Source organism: Otolemur garnettii, unplaced genomic scaffold, assembly GCF_000181295.1.
Source record: "Otolemur garnettii isolate 467f Iridium unplaced genomic scaffold, OtoGar3 scaffold00080, whole genome shotgun sequence".
In the NCBI taxonomy this organism is placed as follows: Eukaryota; Metazoa; Chordata; class Mammalia; order Primates; family Galagidae; genus Otolemur; species Otolemur garnettii.
The window spans coordinates 8,686,955-8,709,481 of record NW_003852475.1 but is presented as its reverse complement, the minus strand read 5'-3'; the positions used below and the strand labels follow the sequence as shown (position 1 = coordinate 8,709,481).

The 22,527-nt window shown below is 33.6% G+C and overlaps 1 protein-coding gene across 1 annotated transcript in view; it reads left to right on the top strand.

Moving 5' to 3' along the window:
- LRP1B (LDL receptor related protein 1B) overlaps window positions 1-22,527 on the top strand; it is a 320,398-nt gene that overhangs the window by 241,612 nt on the left and 56,259 nt on the right. The window contains exons 41-42 of the mRNA XM_003794393.2: window positions 2,243-2,407; window positions 14,221-14,382. Of these exons, the coding sequence (XP_003794441.1) occupies window positions 2,243-2,407; window positions 14,221-14,382 (327 nt within the window). The remainder of the gene's footprint in view (window positions 1-2,242; window positions 2,408-14,220; window positions 14,383-22,527) is intronic.

The following is a 22,527-nucleotide window of genomic DNA, read 5'->3' as shown; positions in this document are numbered from 1 at the left end:
TCCAGCTCCATCCATGTGAACATGAAGGACGTAAAGTCTCCATCCTTCTTAATGGCTGCATAGTATTCCATGGTGTACATATACCACTGTTTGTTGATCCATTCATGGATCGATGGGCACTTGGGCTTCTTCCATGACCTGGCAATTATGAATTGGGCTGCAATAAACAATCTGATACAAATGTCTTTGTTAAGTCACAGTGACTTTCATTCTGTCCTTTCAGTGCTCACTGTTTGGCCTCATAGAGGTTATTCCACTTAAGCTCTTTCCTCCATGAACCTTGTGGGCACTCAGTAGATAATGCTGAAGTAGACTGTTCTTGGTTATTTACCAAACAAATGTCTCAATTGCCTGTTGAAATTTAGCAATTCACCTTGTAGAGCCGACTCTCAGCTCTGTTTGTCTTTCTATTACTCTACATACGGTAGATATGTCTATGTGTATATGGTATATACACTTGTGCACTTAATATTTTCAAAGCTTTAAAATGTCACTCTGTTTTCAAATTTCTTATTTAATATTCACAACAAATTGGAGATAAATTGCACATTTGTCATTAAGGCCATGTTAAAGTGAAGTAACTGAGACTCAGATAAGTTATCTCATGTGCCTAGTAAGGGGCACAAATAGGACAAAAACACAGGTCTCATTACACCACTGCATTTTTTAAAAATATACGCATATTACCTTATGAGAGAGTTCTTCATATTACAAATACAAATTTTAGTAATGTCAACCTGGAGCCTACCCACATACTATTAGAAACTTTGTTATGCAACACAGCAAGTCTCAAATCATGTGGCACTTCTGACATTCTTTTCATGACAGTGGATATAACATTTGAGTCACTGTGTCATTTGTAGTCACTGAGGTACTTTAATGTGCTCTTGTGATCACTGAAGTATATAATCAAGCTTCTGCCATATATGGACCAATGCATCTTGAGTAAGAAATACAGGCTGTTTTGATTTTGCCTAATTTTACCATAACATAGACATAGCTTTTATAGAAAGAATATTCTAGAGTACGATGCCTGTTACAATATTCTCCATCATTTTTGTTCTATCAGATATGTGTCCTAGTCAAAGAGAAGCAGTATTTCTCATCAAGCAAGGACATGTCAACACATACGCAAAATACATGGAAAATGATTCCAACCAATCCTTATCATGTGTCATGTTTACCATATTGTTAAAAATAATTTTGCTACCCCAAGGAATGAATGTCATCCAAAATGTCATTAAGTATAACATGATCTTTTTTTTAGAGACAGTCTCACTCTGTTGCCCTCGGTAGAGTGCTGTGGCATCACAGCTCACAGTAACCTCCAACTCCTGGGCTTAAGTGTTTCTCTTACCTCAGCCTCCCGAGTAGCTGGGACTATAGGTGCCCGCCACAAGGCCTGCCTATTTTTTGTTTGCAGTTTGGCCAGGCCAGGTTTGAACTCTCCACCCTCTGTATATGATCTTTTCTTTTCCTTTTTTTTTTTTTTTTAATAAATTTTTCTTTTTTTTTTTGGCCGGGCCAGGTTTGAACCTGCCACCTCCAGTATATGGGGCCAGCACCCTATTCCTTTGAGCCACAGGAGCCACCCACAACATGATCTTTTTAATGTGCAGAATCATTAGGACCAATATTACATGTAGGAACATTTCTGACATGGCTTATTACTGTGTTACCAATTTAAATGATATTTAGTTTGGAATAGTTATGTATGGCTACTAAGGACTAATGTCAAATACTATTTCTTTATGTAAACATTTTTCTATATTATAAATAACATATATCTGTGCACTATACACTTTGGGACACAATAGTGTATGTGTATATATATATTTGCTATAAATTTATCTTACATATTTACAATTTGATTTAATATCAACTACGACTAAAAATAATAGGATATGCTTGGCTATTGGCATAGAGACAATTATTTGGTTGGAAAACACATTACTTTTAGAAAGTTTCCGTTAGATGTAGTATTTAATATTTAGCAAACCTAAGAAATTGTTAATAATGCTTTAAATTTAAAGAAGAATACAAGTTAATATTTCTGTTCACCCTTCAATAATTGACATCTATGTGTATTCAGATAATATTTTTTTCAATTTTTGTATTTAAGTGTACTTATTTTAAGATGAAAATAAGATCTTAGTATTTAAATATTTGTATTTATTTGATTGTTCTTGTTAAATGATGCACTGAAAAATATGCTAATTTGTACATTTCTTCCCATAACCAGATGATTCTTGTAAATTGTCTTGTGAAAATGGAGGAAAATGCATTTTAAATGAAAAGGGTGATTTGAGGTGTCACTGTTGGCCTAGTTATTCTGGAGAAAGATGTGAGGTCAACCACTGTTCCAACTACTGTCAAAATGGAGGAACATGCATACCCTCAGTTCTAGGTAAATATTAGAGCATCATTGTGTTTTCAAATCACTTTCATTTTCCCTTATATGTGAAAAATGTGATAAAAAATGCTTGATATTATATGTTTCTGTTATCTTAATAAAGAATGCACTAAGACAAATGAAATTTAACAATTAATTCAACATGATTGATAGCATTTGTTCTAAATTCTGTACATCAAAGTTCAAACCACAGAATTTTCCAAGAGTAATGGTTGTCACCATGTGTATTATTCACAGGCTCAGTGCTAATAGATATTCTGACCCTGGCATGGAACGAGTAGGAGCATCAGTTTTCCAAACCTTATATGCTTGATTTCAAAGCATGCATATTTTTCCTAATGCCTAAAAATCAATTCTTATTGAAAATTAAGTTCATTTGAAATGTAAACCATACCAGAGTATCTTATACCATGCTAATTCCCATCCATGATTATAACTACACTGTTGGTATTGCATTGTGGTATATAATATACTTCAAAATACTTGGTTGATGCATTTTAGAATATACTTGAAATTGTTATTAATTTATGCAATAGTTATGTTTTCAAAAAATGTTCTCTACAGCACCTAAGTGAACATTGAAACATTTTCTTAGCAACTTATATTACATTTAAAAAATGTTCCCAGGAGAAAAAAAAGTAACCTCAATGCATAATAAAAGTCTACTTTGTAAATTCCAAAGTTCAGTGCAAGGGACATTATGCAACTAGTAAAGTGCAATCTATGCACATTTAATTTTACTACCATAAATGCAAATTTAGTCAGTCAAATGGAAAATCAATCTATACGATCTTCATATCTCCTACATGGTTAATTTCTATCTTACTTACTGGAGCTCTCACTGCTTCTTACACTATTCTTTGAAGTATTTCACATAATGCTAACTTAAAAAGTCACATGAAGAGGAACTTTCAATGGCATTCAGAGAACCCAAGCTGTTTCTGATTTGCATTCTAATGTTAAAAGTTTGATAGTTTTACATCTATAATTATTTTTGCTATGATTCATTGATAATTAAAGTATTCTCATAAATGTATACGTTTATGATTTTAATTAAAAATTAATGTAAAGAAGAGAAAGGAACATCTGAAAGATTAGTGCTTTTGAGATGACAAGAATCAAAAGACATGAAACTTGACCTTGATGGAATGAGGGCCATCTCCATTGTTGTAACAGGAGGAAGGAGGTGTGTATCCTGGGGATTTACAAACAGATAAAATGACTCAAGAATGGAAAAAAAAAAAAAAAGGCATTCTAACTACTTACAAGCAACCTGAAAAAAATACTCAGGAGGTTTATTGAAATATGAAAGGCACTAGGAGTCTTACCATATATTTTTATTTTGCTTAAAGGAAGCTAGTCTATGCAGTTATGTATATTCTATTACTACAGGAAGAGTTTGATACTTGGTCCTTTATTGAATATGTAAATGAGAATCAATGTTTACAAAATGTGTGTGTAATTATATTTTAATATCACAGATAGCCTTTTCTTTAAGGAAGATTTTCTCGTGCCAGAAATTTTATTATTTTGTCAGTACCTTAATTTTCTTATTAAGGTTATTTATATTTAGAAATATTTAGGACAACTAAACCTTATGAAATATCAAGCTGTGGCAATCTGTTGAAACTGTAGTGGAACCAAAAGGGTAAATCTTTATAAAATTTACTGTCCTCTTAATGTATTCTTGAATTACAAATAGATACCGCATAATTTTTAAAATTTTGTTCAGATCATTTGTCTAGACCTTGCTGCATTCTTAAAAAAATTTGTATTTCAACTTTATCTGTGCATGCAAATTGTTAAATCTTGCTTTGTATAAATAATACATTCAGGAAAAATTATATTTTAAGTTAGTACTACAAATGAGCTCTCATACATATTCAACCTGAGATATAGCTGTGTCGTTTATTGTTTTATAGCATCTAATAATTAATAATATGATATTCAATTAAGTCATTTACAAAGCATTTTTCACTTTTAAAATGTGGTTTTATAAAAAGATTGTTTGGTACTATAGATTGTGAAACCTCATTATCTCCACACAAATGTTAATTTGTTAAACAAATCCCAGTGGGCAATTCATGGATTTATTCATTGTTGGTTTACTTACAGTTAAGCCTTTTGGCAAATTCCTATGTGGACACTATATAACTAGGGTTTGTGGTAGCCTTAATTAAAATTTATAAGTTTATGACAGTTGTATAGAACAATAATAATTGAACAAAGGAAATGTCACCAGTTAATTAAAAGTACACATCTGTGAGGCATAATTAAAATTTTGTATGTAGGAATGAGTTTCCTCATTCTTAAGTGGTTTTTTTTTGTAATAATTAACACTAAAAATACATGAGCTATATTCATATGTAAGAATACTACAAAATGAAATAGTTTGACATTGATTATATCAACAATGATCTATGTAGTTCATTTTTATGACCTATTTATAGGATATATTTAAGATAAAATTTGCTTTAGGCAAAATAATGGAAATCAGAGTAAAGTCAGTATTAATCAGTTATTTTATTTTTTAAAATAGGAGAAAATTTATGAAATTAGTAAAAGTTTTTACACATCATGAATAGCTTTAAGACATGTACTCAATTAGCATACCTATATTTGCAATTAATCTTTACTTTTACGAATATTTACTTTGTAATATATCTTCATGATGATTGGCCTTTTCCTTACTCTTATAGGTCAGTTATATAGATTTGTAAAATTTATATCAAAATAAATCAGAGTCTCGTACACAATGGATTTAGTGGAATAGACCAAGAGGGTTTGTAAATTTGGAATGATATTCTCAAATGTTTTCTTCTACTCCTAAAGTTTGGAGTTATGCAGAAGGGAAGCTTATCTTACTTTGAAAAGTTTAAAAATATGCAAAAGTGTAATTGGCTATCTTAAGAGATGAGAGTGAAATTTTGTATAGTAAGCATACATTTGTATTAAAAATTTTATTTTATTTTATTTTAATTAATTAATTTTTTTTTTTTTTTTTTTTTGCAGTTTTTGGCTGGGGCTGGGTTTTGGGTAGTGCCTGTGGCTCAGTGAGTAGGGCACTGGCCCCATATACCAAGGATGGTGGATTCAAACCTGGCCCTGGCCAAACTGCAACAACAAATGGGGCCACCTCCAGCATATAGGGCCAGTGCCCTACTCCTTTGAGAAAATTTTAAGTTAATACAATGGGAAGAAAGTAAAGACTCTCTTTGTAGCTCTTTCTGCCACGAAGTCCAATGTCTGTGGATTTTGCCAGTGAAGATTTGTTTCCCAGTAAGGAAGCAGGAGGATGAAAGAAACCCCTGCTGAGCAAAGAAACAAACAAACAACAACCCCCCTCCCCCCCAAAAAATCAACACATTGGACTCTTCTCTCTGCAATGGGAGAAGCCTTTTTAATGCGAGGCTAATAGATGGACAGAATGTTTTTCTCATTGGAGAGTTTTCTGTCCTGTTAACTGACCCAAATCAGAGGGTAGAATTGCTTAAAAGCAAGTTAACCCTGGAAATTTTAATACGTTTGGATCATCAAGAAACTGATTATTAAATATATGTACTGAAGAGTTTCAAATCACATATGTACTTAGGATGTAAAGTACACGATTAACCTAATTAATATCTTGATAACGTGAGAAGATACATTAAAACTGCTCATCTTTCCTAGTCTTTCACTTTTTGTTTAAATGAGGGCTTTTTAAAATTTAAATTAACCTTTATGTTCTACTCACTTATAGATACTGATTATATTTAGGAAGTGCTAGAAGCTGAATATTTGACTCAACTTGCTTTTTAGAATTAGAATAATGTTAATCATTGAAAACACAAAATAGACCATATGATTTAACAAATATGTAAAAAAGGAATATTTAACTTAAACAAATCAAGCAGAAAAAGTACATAAAGTGTGATGAGAAAATGGTAAAAAACAATTCTTACTGGGTGGTGCCTGTGGCTCAAAGGGGTAGGGCGCTGGCCCCATATGCCAGAGGTGGCGGGTTCAAACCCAGCCCTGACCAAAAAAAAAAAAACAATTCTTACACTCATATGGGGAGCAGAAAGTAGATTTTTTTTAATGATATTTATTTAGTTAGTTAGTTTTTAGAGACAGAGTCTCACTTTATTGCCCTCGGTAGGGTGCTGCGGCATCACAGCTCACAGCAAACTCCAACTCCTGGGTTTAAGTGATTCTCTTGCCTCAGCTCCCAAGTAGCTGGGACTACAGGCACCTGCCACAAAGCCCAGCTACTTTTTTTGTTGTTGCAGTTTGGCCAGGGCCAGGTTTGAACCCACCATCCTTGGTATATGGGGCCGGTGCCCTACTCACTGAGCCACAGGCACTACCCAAACAATATTTTTAAAACATCAGACATGAATGAGACCAACATTCTCAAATAACTATCAGAAAAAAGTGTTAATGGTTTATATGTTGAAGTAAATAATTTTGAAATACTCGGCAAGAGTTTAAAATAGTCAATCTCATTTTACTAAATAATGGTACTTTGAAAAACAGATCCTAAAGATTATGTAATAATAAATAAATACAAAATTCAGAAATGAGATTATCCAATAATTGTTACATATAATGTGTATTATAAACTTAGAAATAAAGAACCTGAATTCAAATAGTGAATACATAAACTAGTGACTATCTAAACTATTAATGTTATGTGATAAACATAACCACCATGATAGAATATTTAATAATATAGAAAATATTCACATTACATTTTAAAAATACAAAGAACAAGATATAGACCTACTGCATTACATAAGCCCAATAGGGGAAAAATGGATACAAAAATGTCTCTATAAAGAAGTAGGAAAAAAAAAAAAGTAGATCCTTCTTTATACCTCCATATTTTCCAAATGTCCTATAATTAACATGTATTGATGTTATCAAAAATTAAAATAAGAATAATAAAAATTATTATTGTCAGGATCATGATAGTTAATATATACTGGCTGCTTACTAAGTGCCAGACATTATTCTATGTCCTTGAATCCTCACAACATGCCTGTGAGATTATAAAAGTAAGATTTTCCCTAATTCTGCTGCTGGCTTTATTGTACATCCCAGGTACTGGTTCATTTGGATCATATGGTAAGAGCAGTACTAAAGTATTCAGTCTCAGGCTCTCTAGGCTGATGTTAGGCGGCTTGAGGTAGTACTTATATTCAAAGAAAAGACAAAAATGTTTGCGCTTCATTTCTACCATGCTGTCTGAAAATGAACTTTCCAGATATAAATAGATTGTGACCTATAATTTGAAATATGTCAGAATATATTAAGTAATACCTGAGAGGGAGCTAGATAAAGTCCATAATTCTTCTTTTTCTTTGTCAGGCATAGCTGAATGGTTCTCTGTAATCTTTGTGATACTTAAGAAAACTTGACAGCTATAGTCAACTTGCTAAAATTATTTATAAATGAACACTCACTTGATGTCTGGGAAAACATTATATTAAGTGGAAAAGTGGAATGTCAAGTCTCCTTATCAAAAAAGCTAGGAATTTTTTTAAAGCATTCAGAACTTTTATTACTTGGATCTGAGTCTGACATCAAGGCAGATTTCACAAAGGAGAGCAGTCTTGGGGACAAGAGGTTGGGAGATAGGCTTTTGGATTGCAGTTTTGTAACTACTGAATAATGCCATGATGATTTGTCTCTCAGTTTATTATTTTTATTCTATAGCAAGGGAGAGTAATATGTCTAATGTACTAATAGTAAAGGTATTTTGAGTAAGGGCAATGAAACATTTGATAATACTTTCATAAGGCGTTACTATAAACATTTATAAATACGGTCTGCAGTTTAAGAGTCACTTAAGTACTGCTACTGCTTACACTCAATGTATTTATCAGACTAAATGAACATGACTATATACATATAAGACTAGTTAGGTATAAGACATAACCCAAGACAAAATTTTAAGAATACCAGACTGTCTCTATAAGTGCAAAGTTAAGTGGGATTAGCAGCATGGTTCCCACTGACAGATGAATATGACAGATGAACATTAAAATGTTGCTTAAAAGAAAGCTAATCATGTTCAGTAGCATGTGTCTACCTCACGGAAACAATGAGCAGAGTCACGACCTCCTAAGAAGTTCAAAAGGAATTACTTTCACTACCATTCCTTTGTGGCAATCAACCACATGTTTTCAAGAATTGTATACTTAGAGAAAAAATAAGTGATAATATATTTGCCCAATATTGATTTAGTATTGAAAGAGGTTACTTTGCCTACTTTCTCATTCAGTATTGATCAAAACATGTCAAAGAGCGGCATTTCTATAATAGGCTTAAACATGGTTTATCAATTAAATCTAGCTGTTAAAGAGATCACCAGGGTTACAGAATTATTAAAGAATGCAACATAATATACCTTTATAATATTAAAATTAAAATATATTTATTTTCAGAAAATGGGCAGCAATATTGATTGATATTTTACAAATATCAATCAGCAAATTTACTCTGAAATTATTGGCAAATAGGGAGTGTATTCTATATTAGATACAGTATAATATCTGGGACTGTAATAGACATAACTATTACTATTTTTAGTATAGCAATTGTTGTATGTTGAATGCTTAATAAGTGCCTTAACCAGGCATGGTGGCACATGCCCACCATCCTAGCCAGTCAAGAGGTTGAAGTGGGTAAATCACTTGAGACCAAAAGTTGAAAAGGTTACAGGGTTATTATCAGGCTGTGATTGTGCCACTGCACTCCCACCCTGTGCCAGTGCAGGGTGGGAGACCCTGTCTCTAAAAAAAAATAAAATAAAATACAGTAAAATAAAATAGCAAGAATGTTGGTAAATTCCTTAAATATATTACTTGATTTTAATAACTGTATACATTGTGATATTATTCAGATATGAACTAGGGTGGTTAAGTGATAGAACTTGAATCTTAGAACTTAGATTATCCAAAGCCAATGCACCAAGTTATTATCTAATACTACATATCACTGAAAATCAGCATTATATGTTCCTCTGAGAGAAATAGATGAGTATGGCTATCTAACTAAAGGTGATAGATAGTTAAGGTGTGTTTACCTAGAGATAACTCTAGGTAACCAAATCATATAATTTAATAATCACTTAATGGAGATTAAAGATAAATTATTATAATACCCTTTTAATTATCCATACAACAGAAAAATTATATCATTATGCATTTAAAAATATATTATTTTGAATTGATATGTGATTATCTATGAGCATGATATGTCCAAAAGAATAAATATGATAAGTAAAATGAGCATCAGCATTGCATGTGAAGCTTCTTGGCAAAGTAATGTTTAAATAATAACCTAAGCATGGATAATTAGTTTAATAATAATAGCAATAATGTGCCAATACTTCTACAACTTATAACACCATCAGTTATTGAGTACTTGCTATGTGCAGGGATTGTGACATGCATTTTACCTGATATTTCTATCACCATTCACAGAATGAAAGGCAGAGGAGAAATCTAGTTTTCTATAGACACACCATGTAAATATCAAACAAAATTTTATTCTTAGATCTGCCTAATACCAAAAACAAATGATTTAAACACTACATTAAATTATTTTAGTTCTCTTAAATATTAATTATGAGATATTTTAGAATCAGCTCTTTTTACTGAGACCAATTTTGCTATGTAAAGGGCATTTGATATAAGCAAAATTTAAAGAACTCTAAGAGATTCCAAGACATGTCTGCTTCTCTTATGAGCAATGCAATGTTTGTATGAAAGAAGATTCTTTAATAATATTTATTACTGCTTATAGATGATTAGCAATTTTTAGTTACATCTTCATCATATGTGACATTAGCTGTTATTGGCTTTCTAGGTCAATAGTTTATTATTACTTTGTAGTGAGAATATTTGCTTGAAAACTTCAGAGTACATGCACCACTAGTTTCTATTTATGAACAGAAACAGTATAAATAAATGGAATTAATTAAGTGCCATATATTGTATGCATATGTATTAGGATCAACCAGAGAAAAAGAACCATAGAGAAACATATATATACATACATGTATCTGCTACATAAAACCTCTTCAAATTGACCACCCAAGGGACTGTGACAAATTGGTAAACATACATAGGAGATGGTCAACACATAGGAACTAGGCCTTGTGCATGTGGTGTCTGTCTAGTCTGTGAAAATTAGGTCAACTTAGGAAGTGGTCAAGGTAGGGAGGTGGTCAACTAAGGAGCATCTACTATTGATTAGATAGATAGACATTTATTATGGGCATTGGCAGGGAAATCCCTTGATATGCTGTCTGCAAGGTGGAGAACCCGGAAGGTAGTCATGTAATTCAGTCCAGAGGTTTGAGAAATAGGGGACCTAATGATGTAACTTCCAGTTTGAAGCTAAAGATCTAAGCAACGTGGTAACAGGAAAGGGAGGAAATTCTGGTGTAAACTTCTGAGTCTAGGGGTTCAAGAGCAGGAACTCTAGCATCCAGGGAAAGAGAAGATGGATGCCCCAGCTCAAGAACGAGAATTCACCTTCCCTTCACCCTTTTAGTTCTACCTGGGTCTTCAGTGGATTGGATGATGCCCACTCACATTAGGAGGGCAGATCTGATTCCAATGTAAATCTCATCATTTAGAGTTGTCCAGATTGACTTGGCAAATACAAATACTTTGCTTTTTTCTTTTGTTTAGTGTTGTATGCTTCTTTCTTTTGAAAGATCCCGCCCTCAAAGTTTGAGAAAATGCTATAGTTTGAGCATAAAGTTGATGAAGAAGTCCAGCTGTATCCCATCACTACCACAAAAATAAATTCAAATGTAATTTTATCTTAAATATATGTGGAGATAAAACAGGTAATTTAATAAAAATTTAAGAATGGTCTACTTAAACAGTTATAGTTCCCTTATGGACACAATCGCAGAATAAAACAAACCTAAAACTGATGAATCTCACTCAGTAGAAAGAATAAGAGTAATCAGAGCTAAAAGGTAACTGTGTACTTTCTGGGTGTCTGTTAAAGTTAGAAATGCTTTGCATGTGTGATCTTACTTATTCCATATAACTTCATGTGGCAGGTACTATCATTATTTCTATTTTGTACTTGAAGAAAAAACACAAAGGTAATATTTGCCATGGTCCTACAACCAGTAATTGACACAGGTAGACTATGAATCCAGGCAGTCTGAAAACCTATGCTCTTACTGTCTGAACTGAGGGCACTGTAGAAACTAGACTGATTTAGAGCTAGGAAACAGTTCCTCCTCCTCCTTCCTCAGGTTAATTGGTGCTCTTTCAGATTGGTCTATCCTGATGAGCTGTCAATTCTCCAGCTCCCTGGATGCATCACTGCCATAAATCTATGCCACAATCATCATAACAGGGTTGTTTCCCTGACAAATATCAAAACCAAATCTGCTACCTCAAAAATCTTTATAAATGAATCCAATGCAACTTGTTAGGGTGCCCCCAGAGAGACTCTGGCAAATATTAGATGGAGCCTATTATACAATTCTGCAGCAGATGGTTCATTTCCCATCAGCAAACAAAAGATGTGCAGTGTCACCATACACTTTCAGTTAGATAACATTCCCCTGAATATGAAGAATTCCACTTGTCAAAAAGAAATCTTCTCTTCAAAGGAAGAGAAAAAAGAGCTTTTGAAAATAATTCAGCTGGAATTTGAATGATCTAAGGCACATACTAGCTAGGGACAACTTGGTCACTTTGCTCTAGTTTCAAGACAGCTGTAAGTAAAATAAAAGTACTAAAAACAGAGTGTCATTTCTCCAATTGACTGGTATAGGGGAATTTGCAAGTACCTTAGCAAGTAGTGTTTATTTCTTTCAAACTTCTATCATTTTCCTTTTTTTCACTCCCAATTAAAAAAAAACAGACAAGAAAGACTCTAAAGTAATTTAGAAAATTGTGGATCCACAGCGTTCACATCCCACCTCCATGTGGCACTTTTTGTGATTGTTCCAGGGAACTTTGATTTCTTCTGTACTCTGTGCATGGATCATTTCATGTTCATCCCATGGTAATTTGTATTGTGTACTTGTTCTACTTCTCTGTGAGTCAGTCACAGGCTCTAATTGAAAAAGAAGCATTCCTTCTGTTGTTCTGGGCTCTTGTTTTCTTCAGTAATCATGTTCCCAAAGGAATCAACCTCTTCATCTTCTTACCACTGTTTGTTCTCTTTAGTTTTCACCTAATGTGCCAGTGAAGGCATTTTGTTTCTAGGTCAAAAACTAGAAAAATGTATTGCCATTTTAAGGAAGATATCAAGATAAAAGTTAATAAGCATTTTCTGGCAACAGAAAATATGAATTTACTCAAATTTTAATATATGTAGAATTTACTTTGTTTTTCAGGCTATTCATAGTCATTTATCTGTCACCAAACTAATAACATTTATAAATTGAAGTGTTACTTACCATTTTAAAAAAATGTTACTTTGCTCACTTAGAACAACAGTTCCTACCATTCTTGAGTATGTAGTGTCATTTCCAAGTATAATTAATTATTAAATAAATATAGAGCCTCAATTTCTTCATTCTCTCAGAAATGCAGGTGGGTTTTATTTAAAATTATTCATTTAAGAATGCTTCTCAAAGAATATACACTTGTCTTTTAATGGAAGATCCATGATAATACAGAAAAATTATATCATTTTCTCACTTAGTAAGACTTACATCCATGAATCTTTCTAACCATGTAACACTTTCGCTTTCATGAGAGAGGGGATGGCATTGACATTCTCTAATGCTAACCAACTGAGTGCAATTGCCTGAGTCCTGGTTAATGGCAATCTATAATGGAATTTCTTTCTTATTCTCTTTCATGTTGTGTTTTTACATTTTTATAACCTTTTCTAACTCATTCTTTTCCCATTTAAATGATAGCCATTAGTTTTGTTTTGTTTTCCTCTCGCCTCCTACTGAGCTAGGTATATACTCCCATTTCCTTCTCAGTCCTTCCTCAGCCTGAGCAGTTAGACTTATTCCTAATACAACGGTTAACTGTATTATGTTCTAAACATCTTAAGAATTGCTCACCATTCTCTCTAATGTTAGTTCCCACAGAACAAATAAAAATAATCAAAGATGATCTGTTATATTTACTATTCTTTGCTGTTCAGATTAAAGTTCTAAATCATGTTGTTATTTACCAGATGAGAAGTAGTAGCCCCTTATCATGAATAAAAATATTAAAATTAGACAAAATAAGACTTAGTAAGTTCATATATAGTAAACACAGTATATGTATTTAAATAAAAACTAGCTTATGTTAATAAAGCTAATCACATAGATGGCATGCCTACTTTAAACTTATTTAAAAGTTTACTTAGAATATGTATAAGCTAATGCCTTGTGTAGATTCAGCTGTTGTTTGATAGATAGTGATTGAACACCGAGATAAAATTGTCTCTATTTTATGTATGATGAAAATGCAATCTGGATTACCACAGATGAGTAGAGCAAAAATAATTGATAAGGCAAAATGAACATGAAAAAGAAGAACAAAGAGTAATATGAACAGTTTAAGCATGCAATAAATGTGTATAAGTACAATTCAATTTGTTCATAAAATTTGACCTAATTCTACCTTAGGTATCTTTTAATCTAGGCTTTCTTGGATAGGTAGAAAAACTGAGACCCCAAAAGATCATGTTACTGCCCCAAATTATGAAATAAATTATGGACACAGACCTTGACCAGAAAACTTGCTTCATAATTCTTATCCAGTGACAATTCCATAAAACTAAACTGTCTAGATCTAATAATTTGCATTTATTATCTACCTTTTTTCTGATAGGAAGACCCACATGTACCTGTGCACTGGGGTTCACTGGGCCAAACTGTGGCAAGACAGTCTGTGAAGATTTTTGTCAAAATGGAGGTACCTGTATTGTTACTGCTGGGAACCAGCCTCACTGTCACTGCCAGGCTGAATACACAGGAGACAGATGCCAGTACTGTAAGTAATCGCAACAGCCAGGAGCCTGTTTGGCAGCATGCTTTGATGTTTACATTAATACTCTTGTAACCTAAATTGATTATAAGAAATACATCTGGTGCTAAAATGTTTATCTCCAGCTTTAAACATAGAGTGACTGACAGCTCTGTCCTCATATCTTTTTTTTTATAACACTTATTTCTTAAGTCCGTGATTCCTGTACAATTTGCACCTTAGAATGATTTCAATAGCTTTTATAAAATGTGTTTTCCCAAACATGATCTACGAAGATTGATGTTACTATCCTGAATCAGGTATCCATATTACTTAAAGCTTTCCAGATGTTTTGCATATGTGACCATTGCCTACGTGATTTCACCCAAATGCGTGTCTTATAAAATATCATCCAAATATGAATGTTTCTAAATTTACATCTTCAGCTGAACATATCTCCTCATTTTCAGATTTTTATATCTAATTGTCTACTTGACAGCTTGACTTAGCTTTAAATTGTTAGTCTCACTCCAGAATTCTTATACAGGTTGAATATCCCTTGTCCAAAATCTTTCAGGCCAGAGTTATCCCAGATTTAGGACTTTTCTGAGTTTTGAATATGTGCATATGTATAATGAGATCTCTTGGAGATGGCACCCAAGTCTAAACATGAAATTTATTTGTGTTTCATTTACACCATAGCCTGGGGGTAATTATATAAATATTTTTAATAATTGTGTGCCCATCACATAAGATCAGGTTTGGATTTTCCACTTGTGGCATTATATTGTGCTCAAAAGATTTGGATTTGGAGCATTCAGATTTTGGATTTTCTTCTTAGGGATGTTCAACTTGTACTTTAGCCTTCCTCTGTCTTTCAAAGGAAAGGCATTGTTTGAACCAGACGACATTGGAAATATTTCTGGGCTCCTCTTTGTTTCACATCTTGTTTTCACTCTGAGTTTTACCTATAAAATACGCCCAGAATCTGAATATCTCTCACCACTTCCCTTCTCACAGTCTCCGTCCAAGCCATCAGCATCTCTTGCTTGGATTACTACTAACTGATCTCCAGGCTTCCTCTTTTTGTCTTTTATATCTATTCTTAAAAGTTGTACATTTTATCCAAAATAAAAATTGCTTTCCATCTCAATCACATTTATTGAGATCTTTTTATGTTAAGGGATTCTGAGGCATAATAAATGTTTCTCTGCATTAGTTTTATTAATTCATTTAATTCTACTGGTGAACTAGGTATTTTTTATGCACATTTTTTTACAGAAGAAGATACTAAGAAGGCATAAATAACCTTCTGAATAGCACCACTTTATTTATATGAGAAACAAGATTCACACCAGGCACTGTAGCTACAGGGCTCATCCCCTCAAAAATTACTTAAAATTTTTGGCTAGGTGCAAGTGGCTCATGCCTGTAATCCTAGAACTTTGGAAGGCCCAAGCAAGAGTATTGCTTGAGCTCAGTTGAGACCAGCCTGAGCAAAAGTGAAACCCTATCTCTACTAAACATAGAAAAATTAGTTGTGCATGGTGCCTCTTGCCTGTAGTCTCAGCTCCTTCAGAGACTGAAGCAAGAAGATTGCCTAAGCCCAAGAATTAAAGGTTGTTTCTTGTGAGCTATGATGATGCCATGGCACTCTAGCCTGGGCAACAGAATGAGATTTTGTCTCAAAAAAAAAAAAAAAAATTACTTAGCATTTTGCTCCTTAGATCATTTAATGTCGTCTAGGATCTTATAGAGAGTGACTTAGGTCTTGGTATGTTGTATAAAGTACATGGAACAGCATAAAATCAAGCTACAGGCACTGGTTTATTTGAGAATTAAGCATAACACAAAACACCTTGCATATGATGCTACGGTGAGGCCTCTTCTGCTGCAGCAGGAAAACAAATTTAATTTGATGTTTCCTTTCTGAGTGTTCTTCTCATATTAAGCTAATTTCTCCTTGACCTATGTATACAGACGCCACTACTCTAAGCCTACTATGCCCTTTTTCACATTGCTTGTCCAACTTATCTCTTCAGTGGTGTTCCTCAGAGACCAACAGTTCAGATAAAAATACAATAAAAATGTACACTCTTTTATTCCTACTTTCATATTACTCACATCACCGTTGCTCTCATCTCCCTGTTCTCCACGCCACAGAGCACCCCAACACAGCTCTCATCAACTCTAACTTATGTTCTGTTTTTTTGTTCCACTATTCTCACAAACCCAAATGGTTTCCATGCAAATGAGAGACTGCTAACTACAATCCCATATAACGAAGGCTTGCACTAGTATGCATCCTAAATTTGCATCTTCTCCTTTACTCTGATCTCCCCTACCTCCATAAATTCCAGCCTCCCCGGCACTCAGACCATGTCCAACTCAAATGCAATTTCCTTTATGAAACTGCTCAAAATTTCCTTAAGTTTGAATTGACCTCTCCTGCCTCTGAATTTCCAAGTTACTATTTCTACACTTACCTTTTGGTTCTGATCACTTTTACTGAATTTTTTTTTGTTAATTATGAACATTCTTCCTATTTGTCCGGGACCTCCTTGATACTACACCCACCAATGGCACTTGCCAAATAGAAAAATGAACAAATAAACAATCACACAAATCAATGAATGAATAAACGGAAGTGGTTTGAAGAAAAGTTCACAAAAGGACAACCAATATAATGTCCACAACTACATTTAGTCAGTGTGCAAACACTTAATAGGTATCTGTGGTTAAGGTGCGACTGGCATTTATTGCTTCCATCTCTTGGCTCACAATTGGGGCATCATCACAGAAACACTACTTTTTTATTTTTTTCCTTTATTGCTTTTATTTTTTTATTTTTTTCTTAAACCGAATCATGAGCATTTTGAAGTCTTTTTGAACTAAGTTAAAAAATACTCTCTGGCCATAATATTGTTAGGAATTTGGATTCTTCCAAAGAGTAAATTTAGTTAGCTTGTATTTTAATTGGTAACTTAATAGCATCACAGTCTAAGGTAGCCTGATGCTTTATAAAGGACTGCATTATAATTTTATTATCACTGTTAGTAGTCAGAGCACTTCCCACCATTTACTGCAAAGCACTTATTAAAATTAACCAATTAATCCTTAGACAGAGGTTAAGTAACTCACTCCAGGTCCTGAAGTAGTAATATTACAGTTAGAATTGGACCCCAGGAGTCGTTGATCAAGTTGTCAACAAACATTCCTGTAGTGTGGTAATGTTTTTTTGTTTTGTTTTGTTTTTTGCAACATAAGTCTATGGACATTGTCATTAACATGACAAGTTCAACAGCTGACAAAAGCACAATAAATTTAGTGTCTATTAGATGTGAGTCAGCAAGGTTCAATGGACCTGGTGTTCTGTCAAAATTGTATCTTGCATATGTAAAATCTTCCCCTTATAAATGGAGGAATGACAGAATGGTTCATTACAGTGCTAATTAAAGGTCCATTAGTGGGAGGTAGAACATCAGTTCTTAGTTGTGCTGAGTAAAAACATTTCACAACTCTAATAGCAATATAAAATCATTAGGTCTGAAATGCAAATTAATTTTAACACAGCAGCCCACAAATGAAGACAGAGATAAATAATGGCAAAAGGAAAATTAAATTTTCTTTAAGTAAGATGTTTAAGAACAAATATAGGTGCATATTATGCTATTCTGGATCAAAAATTCCAAGTGAAAACAAAAATTAAATAAATAAGTATGACACTATGCATTTAAATTCAGGTGTTAATTGTGAGGTCAACCAGTATCTGAGGCTATTTATAATTAAGTGGTGATAACATTAGGGCAAAAGGGCCAATTAGGACCAACTCAATCTATGTCTAAGAACTAGGTAGTTAAATGAAATGACAACTTGCTTTCCTTTCACTGATATTTTCAAAGTCCTCTAGTGATCTATTGGGAAATAATTATAATTTCAATTAGAACTTGGTTTATGAGGAGTATACCTATATGGCTTACTCCTACTGGTTCCAATAAATACAGACATTAAGTAGTGTCATTACTTAATAAGTATCTTTACTTATAAATTTAGGAGTATCTGACAACAATCCACATAGGTCATATGTGGTAATTGGTTAAAACCACAGGCATCAAGTAACTTGTAAAACATTTATGTACTATAGATATGAGCCTGTCAGATTTGATGATATAACAGTATTATTATCACCATTGGATCTCTAGGGTAGCTTTGTTCTGTCAATCAGTAGGTCAGTGAATATGATTTGGCATTTATATTGAGCTTGTCACTATGTTAGGCATTGAGGAAACAGTGGTGTCAGTAACATTTTCTGAAGAATGGAGAAGCATGAAGCCAACGTACTCAATTCTGCTATGGAGGCAGTAGATGATCTAATACATACCCTCATAACAGAAACACTCACATTAATTCAAGGTGTGGCAGATAGGAGAACAAGGGAGGGGGAGAGAGGAGGTGGGAGGGGGTTGGGGGTTGCTGGTATTTGGCACAACTCTTGGGGGCAGGACACCATTATAAGTGGGACTTTACCTAACAAATGCAATCAGTGTAACCTAATTCTTTGTGCCCTCAATGAACCTGAAATTTAAAAAAAAAGGAAAGAAAGAAAGAAACATTTTCTGCTCTCAGAGAGAAAGCACTACCACTATTTAGTGTGGTAGTCAGAAAAAGCAACAAGTTATTACAGGGCAGCTGAATAAATCACAGAGACTACCAGAAGCCACACATAAAGTTCAGCCTTAAAAAAAAAAAAAAAATCTTGAAGTAAGGAATGACTGAGCTGAGAGCAGAAGAAGGAGAAGCAGCTAATCACATGAAACAAGGAAATATGGAGGAACAGCATGTGCAAAGCCTGGAAGGGAAAGCCTTTTGAAATTGTCGTTTCCTGTTTTTATGTGATTCTCCTAGAGCAGGGCAGCAAGGGAAATCATTTTTACTGAATATTTACAATGTTTTAATCACAGAGATATGTGCTATGATACATTATTTCATATATGAATATACTTACAGCATTTTAAAAAATGCTCACATAGCCACTTTATAAATGTCAAAAATGAGATTAAGCAGTTACCCTTAATCTTCAAGGGTCAGAAAGAATAGGAGCCACACCTTTTTAGCTTCGTGCATCTGACACTCTAGCCTTCTCTTCATACGTTTTCCTTCCACTCAGTATGCTGCCTGCCCTCCTGCATTTCTAGATTCTCTGTGAACATGGTGAAAACTCTGGTGGCACCTGGGCTCAGCCAGATCTTTCAAGTTGCTACTCCATGAAAAAGGGGCACTACTTGGCGGTGCCTGTGGCTCAAAGGAGTAGGGCACCAGCCCCATATGCTGGAGGTGGCAAGTTCAAACCCAGCCCTGGCCAAAAACTGCAAAAAAAAAACAGGAGGGGGGCACTACTAGGAATTTTAGCCTTGAACCGATTAAGCCTATGGTAAGTCCAGGTAGAAGAGGCCAAAAGACTTTAAAAATGACCAAGGAAAGAGAGCAGAGTGTGTTCAGTTGCTCCTCATAGTAGGAAGGTTAGGTAGAACTGAGCCTAAAGCCTTGATGAAAAAATTATGATTTGAAAAGCAAAACTACCAACAGAGGTTAACCCCTCTCTCAGTATTCAAATGTTTTAGGGTCTTTAAAACATTCACACCTGGAGGGTAAAGCGCCGGCACTTTCTCTACTGAGTGTTCCCCAATTCTTTTTCTCCATGAGAAGGTAAATAGCACCTTCATTTAGGTTTTTGTTATCTCTTGCCTGGATTACTGCAGCACACTGTGTGTGTACCCTTTTAACCTTGAAACCTGTTTATTACCTTCTAAGAACATCCTCTCTAATTGACACAAGAGATCCTCAATGTCTGCTAAGCTTCTCTAATCCCTCCGTTTTGTCTTTCTTCTTAACTTTCCTTTGCCCTAGAATCTCAGCACTTGTCTTTAGCATTTTTCACTTTATATTCATATCATTCATTTTCTTGACTACCTTACTAGACTATAAAACAGACCGTGGTGCCTTGCATACCTAATCAATCTTGCAAGTGAACTTAGTACCTGGAATTTAGATGTATGAATTCATGTGAGCAGAGTAGAAAGATCCCATTTACATCCTGCTAGGCCCAGGTTTTTCCCTGACCTGACAAGATCCCACTTAAAAGGCAGAGGCAGAGTTCAGAGCCATCTTTTCTTACTAGCTCGTTAAAATCTGTGGTCCGTGAAAAAATGGGTGCTTATGTTCTCGGCATCAGTCTTATGAAAAAATGTGATTTGAATTAATGTGTGTATAAGAAAATAGACAAATTTATTTTCTTAGGTGATCAGGATAGAGAATGGCGAGCTGAGGGTAAGATATGGTACTTGTTTAAATTGTTTTTTTCCAGATTATTTAGAAGAAGTTGTCAGAATTATAAATATATATTTTTGAAGACCATTTTGATCCAGTTATAAAACTAGATTTACTAAAACAGATTTTTCTTATAGTATTATGCTTTGATTTAAAAGAATTATAAAAATAATGAGAAGAAAAGTATTTGGGACAAAAATGCTTATATAAATATAAATTATTGGAAACTAAGGTAGATTTTTCCAAACAGATATTAAATAATATTTGAATCTAAATACATATTATAATAAATCTATTTAACTTATATATATTGAACCCTATTGATTATCATTCATTATTCTAGGCATTGAGGATAGATCAGTATTAAAACCCTTTAGAGACACACTTGCCTCACATAGTATTTGGTGACTACAAGACCAGATGATGTATCTTTGCAGAATGAGAGTGAGACAGAGGTACAAATTAGAGTTGTATTGTGAACATGATAAAAGATCAAAATAGGCTTTATTTAAGTCTATTTAGAAGCATACTAGGGTTGGACTTTTTTAGACAATTAATTCTCAAATTCCAACAGCATATATATAAAGTTTAACTATTGATAAGCTTCATCTCTCTACCGTGTAACTTGCACTTGGAATTTTAGTAATTATCTTTAGTAATTTTAGTGGAATCACTGGGGAAAAAAGGCTTTAAGAATGCTTAGTTCCTCTTGCTGGCATGATAACAGGCATTTTTTTCCATGCCATCTCCACTTGGTACTGAGACAATGCTAATCCCCCAAATCTTCACCTTTGGGTCATGCCACAATGACTTAATCTTCTGCCTTTATGCTAATAGAACATCGTAGCCAGACATCGACCCTTCTTTTTCCAATTAAAAAAAGATTGCTTGTAAAAAGTAATATAAAGACAATGAAATGCATCCTCAAAACATAGTTAAAGAAAAAAAAAACATAGTTAAAGGTTGAAAATATTTTGTTATACAGTATAAGTCATAGTAATCTTTTAAAAATTTATATCAAAATAAACTGGTTATGGCTGTTGAGACCCCACACACATACCAACTGCACATTTTTTCATGAGTAGAAGCAGTGATTGTGATTCTGCTGTACTTGGTGTTAAGTAAGCTGCATGAATCCGCAAATAAACAGAATTGGGTATTTGAAAACAATATAGCACATAAATCATGCTCAAGCAGACATACAGATTAAATAAAAATATTTACTTGAGGCCTACCTCAAAACTAGCAAATTCTTTTTAGTTAAAAAGCTAGTTAACAGCATTTTTAAAGATTCAAATATAAATTTAAAAGTAATTTATAAAAACAGTGCTATTTATCAGATTTGGAATGTTTGCTGACAAACTTTGAAAAATGCTGTAAGTCAAAAATCTTTAAATGCTTTAAAGAGAAGAAATAAAATTCCTATTTTATACTCAATATAATAAACACTATATTTAACTATTAAAATTTCATCACTACAAACTGGCATTGTTAGTCTATTTCATCAAAGGATAGAACTTCTTTCATAGTTAATATACTGCCGGAAATAGCGTTTATCCTGATTAGTCATAAGAATGGGTTAAGAGATGATTAGTTAGTATACCACTGTCAACTGTTAAGGTAACAAAAATAAATCTCCAAATCTCAAATTCATACTTCCTAATTCCAAAGGTACAAACATCCAGAGAAGGGAGAGGAGATTTATAATTTACTCTATGCATGCACCCTATTAAATATATCAGAAATAACAATTCTATGAAATGATAGTTTCAATTTTATTCTTACGAATGCAAAAATGTAAATGTCATATATCTGATTTAAACAAATATGTATATTTTAAAATCC